Raw genomic sequence first — 6,069 nt, forward strand, 5'->3', positions numbered from 1 at the left:
GACAGAAGAAGGAAGGCGGCCCAGATCACACACGTGCCAGGCAGAACGTGCCACCCGTGGGCAGCCTCGCTCGCTAGCACCTGAGTGGAGCTGGGCAGCTTTGGGGACCCACAAACCAACCGAGACCACAGAAGCTCAGCTATTCTCAGCACCGTTCTCTACACTGTGCAGAGGACAGCAGAGGGCGTACGCAAGAGGACACAGGCTCAAGGACCAGTCCTGACCAGGCGGCAGGGTGGAAGCTGTCACTGAGGCCTGGCACACGCGACTTCCATTCCGTAACCTTCCCTCGGGGTGCCGTCTGGCCCCACCCTACACACTTCACTCAGCCTCAGGTTGCCAGGTGCACTGCGTGTGGCCTTCCAGCTTCTCAGGGCCTATACGGTAGTTTAACTCCAGGCAGTTTCCGCCTATGAGTTCAGAGGCTGTGTGAGTCCCCACCTTATATAAACCTCAGAGGCTGTGTGAGTCCCCCCCTCTTATATAAACCTCAGAGGCTGTGTGAGTCCCCCCCTCTTATATAAACCTCAGAGGCTGTGTGAGTCCCCCCCTCTTATATAAACCTCAGAGGCTGTGTGAGTCCCCCCCTCTTATATAAACCTCAGAGGCTGTGTGAGTCCCCCCACTTATATAAACCTCAGAGGCTGTGAGTCCCCCCCTCTTATATAAACCTCAGAGGCTGTGTGAGTCCCCCCACTTATATAAACCTCAGAGGCTGTGTGCATGAGTCCCCCCCCTCTTATATAAACCTCAGAGGCTGTGTGAGTCCCCCCCTCTTATATAAACCTCAGAGGCTGTGTGAGTCCCCCCACTTATATAAACCTCAGAGGCTGTGTGAGTCCCCCCACTTATATAAACCTCAGAGGCTGTGTGAGTCCCCCCCTCTTATATAAACCTCAGAGGCTGTGTGAGTCCCCCCCTCTTATATAAACCTCAGAGGCTGTGTGAGTCCCCCCACTTATATAAACCTCAGAGGCTGTGTGAGTCCCCCCACTTATATAAACCTCAGAGGCTGTGTGAGTCCCCCCACTTATATAAACCTCAGAGGCTGTGTGAGTCCCCCCTCTTATATAAACCTCAGAGGCTGTGTGAGTCCCCCCACTTATATAAACCTCAGAGGCTGTGTGAGTCCCCCCACTTATATAAACCTCAGAGGCTGTGTGAGTCCCCCCACTTATATAAACCTCAGAGGCTGTGTCCATGAGTCCCCCCACCTTTATATAAACCTCAGAGGCTGTGTGAGTCCCCCCCTCTTATATAAACCTCAGAGGCTGTGTGAGTCCCCCCACTTATATAAACCTCAGAGGCTGTGTGAGTCCCCCCCTCTTATATAAACCTCAGAGGCTGTGTGAGTCCCCCCCTCTTATATAAACCTCAGAGGCTGTGTGCATGAGTCCCCCCACCTTTATATAAACCTCAGAGGCTGTGTGAGTCCCCCCCTCTTATATAAACCTCAGAGGCTGTGTGAGTCCCCCCACTTATATAAACCTCAGAGGCTGTGTGCATGAGTCCCCCCCTCTTATATAAACCTCAGAGGCTGTGTGAGTCCCCCCCTCTTATATAAACCTCAGAGGCTGTGTGCATGAGTCCCCCCTCTTATATAAACCTCAGAGGCTGTGTGAGTCCCCCCACTTATATAAACCTCAGAGGCTGTGTGAGTCCCCCCACTTATATAAACCTCAGAGGCTGTGTGAGTCCCCCCACTTATATAAACCTCAGAGGCTGTGTGAGTCCCCCCACTTATATAAACCTCAGAGGCTGTGTCCATGAGTCCCCCCACCTTTATATAAACCTCAGAGGCTGTGTGAGTCCCCCCCTCTTATATAAACCTCAGAGGCTGTGTGAGTCCCCCCACTTATATAAACCTCAGAGGCTGTGTGAGTCCCCCCCTCTTATATAAACCTCAGAGGCTGTGTGAGTCCCCCCCTCTTATATAAACCTCAGAGGCTGTGTGCATGAGTCCCCCCCCTCTTATATAAACCTCAGAGGCTGTGTGAGTCCCCCCCTCTTATATAAACCTCAGAGGCTGTGTGAGTCCCCCCCTCTTATATAAACCTCAGAGGCTGTGTGAGTCCCCCCACTTATATAAACCTCAGAGGCTGTGTGAGTCCCCCCCTCTTATATAAACCTCAGAGGCTGTGTGAGTCCCCCCCTCTTATATAAACCTCAGAGGCTGTGTGCATGAGTCCCCCCACCTTTATATAAACCTCAGAGGCTGTGTGAGTCCCCCCACTTATATAAACCTCAGAGGCTGTGTGAGTCCCCCCACTTATATAAACCTCAGAGGCTGTGTGAGTCCCCCCTCTTATATAAACCTCAGAGGCTGTGTGAGTCCCCCCACTTATATAAACCTCAGAGGCTGTGTGCATGAGTCCCCCCACCTTTACATAAACCCGCTCAAACTCTGCTGGGCACTCATTGACTGCTGGCACCAGGAGTGTCCTCCCAGCTAAAGAGGGCATTAATCTTTAAGACTAGCTGAAGTGCAGCACAGAATATGGTCGTACTTGAGCTGCTGGAGGCAGCTGTTCAGGTTCTTGAGGGGCTCCTTGCTCACGGCAGGCGGTGGCTTCAGCAGCTCCTCCAGCAGCGAGGCGGGAACCGGGCAGTCGGGGATCTTGATGGGCGTGGCAGGGTTGGAAGAGCTGGCCTCGCCTTTTGGCTCCTTTCTCTGTTTGGAAAAGCACATGATCAGCTTTCCCGCCGCCCCCCCTCGCGTCGGTCTCACTAGCACAGCATTGTGGCAGACGGCCCCCCAGTGGGTGGACGTGGGGCCTCTGGGAAGGGGACCGTCCCGGCTGCCGTGACAGCACAGCAGTCCCAGAGCTCCAGAATAGCTGGCTGAGGAAACACCTTTATTCCTAAGGCACAAAACCACAGCACAACAGAGACAACCTAAGTCCTGGGTCCACAGGAGGACGGGGCCGAGCCACAGAGACAACCTAAGTCCTGGGTCCACAGCGGGGCGGGGCCGAGCCACAGACTGACAGCTCTCCTAAAGGCTTTTCCCATCAGAGACTCAAGGCCTTGACGTGGAATTTCCCTAAGAAATTAAGTACGTTTTCCAACTTAGGCTCCCTTTTCTAGGATTTCAGACTTTTTCCACAGATAGGCAGACAACGCAAAACGGCCTCTGAATCCCAGCGCTGCCCTCCCACCTGCCTCCTGGAAAGCATGGCCGTGGTCTGAGCACAGAAAACCGCCGGGCGCCTGGGCACAGCTCCCAGGCCCCAGCCCTACGCACACAGCAGGGACTGCCAAGTCACAGACCAGCTGCTCATCTTATTTACAAAGCACATTGTAACAAAGTGGTATTTGTTTTTTTTGTTTTTTTTTGTTTTTTTTGAGACGGAGTCTCGCTGTATCACCCAGGCTGGAGTGCAGTGGCCGGATCTCAGCTCACTGCAAGCTCCGCCTCCCGGGTCCACGCCATTCTCCTGCCTCAGCCTCCTGAGTACCTGGGACTACAGGCGCCCGCCACCTCGCCCGGCTAGTTTTTTGTATTTTTTAGTAGAGACGGGGTTTCACCGTGTTAGCCAGGATGGTCTCGAACTCCTGACCTCGTGATCCGCCCGTCTCGGCCTCCCAAAGTGCTGGGATTACAGGCTTGAGCCACCGCGCCCGGCCTTTTTTTTTTTTTTTTTTTTTTGAGGCAGAGTCTCGCTCTGTCGCCCAGGCTGGAGTGCAGTGGCCAGATCTCAGCTCACTGCAAGCTCCGCCTCCCGGGTTCACGCCATTCTCCTGCCTCAGCCTCCCGAGTAACTGGGACTACAGGCGCCTGCCACCTCGCCCGGCTAGTTTTTTGTACTTTTTTTCAGCAGAGATGGGGTTGCACCGGGTTAGCCAGGATGGTCTCGATCTCCTGACCTTGTGATCCACCCGTCTCAGCCTCCCAAAGTGCTGGGATTACAGGCTTGAGCCACCGCACCCGGCCAACAAAGTGGTATTTTAATTCAGAAATGAGGCAAACGCTGCTAGATGAATGAAACCAGAATGAAATGATTTCATCTGTCACCTGAGCAGGACATCTCATTATCACTGACTTTATATAGCCGCTGCTCAGCGTGGGCTAAACAACATAAACGCACATCCGTTTATGTCTGAATGACTAACACGCCTGCCAGCCTCCTGTCCAAGAGCATCTACAGCGCAGCTTGGCTACCCCGGGAGGGACGCGGGCCTGAGTACCGTCTTGGCCGCACCGCGGCGCAGGTCCAGCTTGAGCTGCTGGTTCTGCTGGAGCAGGGTCTTCATGTTGTTCTTCAGCTCCGACACTTTTGCCTGGAGCATGAATTTATCCTTCTGGGTCATGGACAGATCTTCCTGGGCCATCTCCAACTCAGACTTGACATTCTGTGGAAAATGAAGTCAGATTTTTTAAGTTAACAGATCTTAAACATCCTGCCAAGATCCAAGTTTGTATTTTCATAGGTTAAGCACATGTGTGTCCTCCTCGGCGCCATCTTGATGGTCCCAGTCCAGGTCCAAAACGCTCAGGACCGAAAGTGTGTCAACCTTTGGAATTTTGAATATTTGCATCACACCTACCAGCTGAGTATCCGTAATCCAGACATTTGAAATGTTCCAACGAGCATCTCCTTTGTCAAGCTGACGCTCGCAAAGTTTCGAATTGTGGGTTTTTGTTTTGTTCTGTGTTTTCGAGACAGTCTGTCTCTGACATTCAGGCTGGAGTGCAGCGGCCCAACCACAGCTCACTGCCCAAAGTGCTGGGTCTACGGGCGTGAGCCCCTGTGCCTGGCCAGATGTTGGGTTTTTGGCTGATGGATGCTCCTCTGCCTGTATCTATAAATAAATTCTCACTGTGACTCAAGCCCCTCATTTACGAGGGGGATTCGGCAATTACACTCCTTTCCCGAGCAGTCAAGACCGAACCCTGAGCTCTTTGTCGAGAAGTTTATTGCAGATTGGCAAATTTTTCCCACGCACCCTCCCATTTGCTGGACTCCATGAAATCACGTTCTTGGTCCATGTCACACAGCACGGCCAAGGGATCGGAGCCGGCCCAGGCTTCAGCCCTGCCTCCATCCTGCCGTGTGATGTGGACCAGGTGACTTTGCGAGCGCCCCACTGGACGAGGGTGCCAGCTCCCCAGGAGCACTGCCTGGCCACAGGCCGCACGGCACGGGAACCAAGGGCCGCCCCAGGAAGTGCTGCTCCCGCCTGTGCCCAGCGCCTCACACACAGATACCTGCAGCAGCTGCTGTAGCCCTTCCAGTTCCTTTCTGCCCTGCTGCTCCGTCAAGTCCAGCTGCTGCTTCAAGGACTGGATTTCTCTTTCTTTCTGATCCACCTCCCATTTGAGATTTTCCATCTAAAGAGGGGAAAGTCACATGGCCAACAATACTGAAGCAGCTTTACTGCCTTGGAAAACAGCTCTAGCTATGTGTCTGTTCATTTGATTTATTTATTTATTTTTGAGACGGAGTCTCGCTCTGTCGCCCATGGAAAACAGCTCTAGCTGCGTGTTCATTTGATTTATTAATTATTATTTTTTGAGACGGAGTCTCACTCTGTTGCCCAGGCTGGAGTGCAGTGGCGTTATCTCGGCTCACTGCAAGCTCTGTCTCCCGGGTTCACCCCATTCTCCTGCCTTAGCCTCCCGAGTAGCTGGGACTACAGGCGCCCGCCACCATGCCCGGCTAATTTTTTGTGTTTTTAGTAAGGATGGGGTTTCACTGTGTTAGCCAGGATGGTTTCGATCTCCTGACCTCATGATCCGCCCGCCTTGGCCTCCCAAAGTGCTGGGATTACAGGCATGAGCCACCACGCCCGGCCTAGTTTATCTTTTAATACCATATTCAGAAAACCATCACTATTCCTCGCCAGGTAGGATGGCGTGAAGTCACCCAGGACACCTGTGAGTCCAGCCCCGTGAGTCCAGCCCCCGCGAACCATCACCTCTTGGTTTCCCACAGGCTGTTTGCTGAGCTGCTCGTCCAGCTGCTTCTGCAGGAGCTGGAGCTGCACCCGGGCCTCGGCCAGCTCTGCTTGGAACTGTGCTATCTCCTGGGAATGTTTCCCCTCCCGAATCCTAGCGTAAAAAAACAA

General features: G+C 53.3%; 1 protein-coding gene across 7 annotated transcripts in view; it reads right to left on the reverse strand.

Annotated features, from left to right (window-relative positions):
* The window catches only part of GOLGA3 (golgin A3), a 54,655-nt gene that overhangs the window by 4,327 nt on the left and 44,259 nt on the right, over positions 1 to 6,069 (reverse strand). For all 7 annotated transcript variants that reach the window (XM_008005319.3, XM_008005317.3, XM_008005324.3 and 4 more), the window contains 4 exons: positions 5,920 to 6,052; positions 5,210 to 5,332; positions 4,189 to 4,353; positions 2,508 to 2,671 (listed from right to left, as the gene is read on the reverse strand). In XM_008005319.3, the coding sequence (XP_008003510.1) occupies positions 2,508 to 2,671; positions 4,189 to 4,353; positions 5,210 to 5,332; positions 5,920 to 6,052 (585 nt within the window). The remainder of the gene's footprint in view (positions 1 to 2,507; positions 2,672 to 4,188; positions 4,354 to 5,209; positions 5,333 to 5,919; positions 6,053 to 6,069) is intronic.

This window comes from Chlorocebus sabaeus, chromosome 11 (assembly GCF_047675955.1).
Source record: "Chlorocebus sabaeus isolate Y175 chromosome 11, mChlSab1.0.hap1, whole genome shotgun sequence".
Classification (NCBI taxonomy): domain Eukaryota; kingdom Metazoa; phylum Chordata; class Mammalia; order Primates; family Cercopithecidae; genus Chlorocebus; species Chlorocebus sabaeus.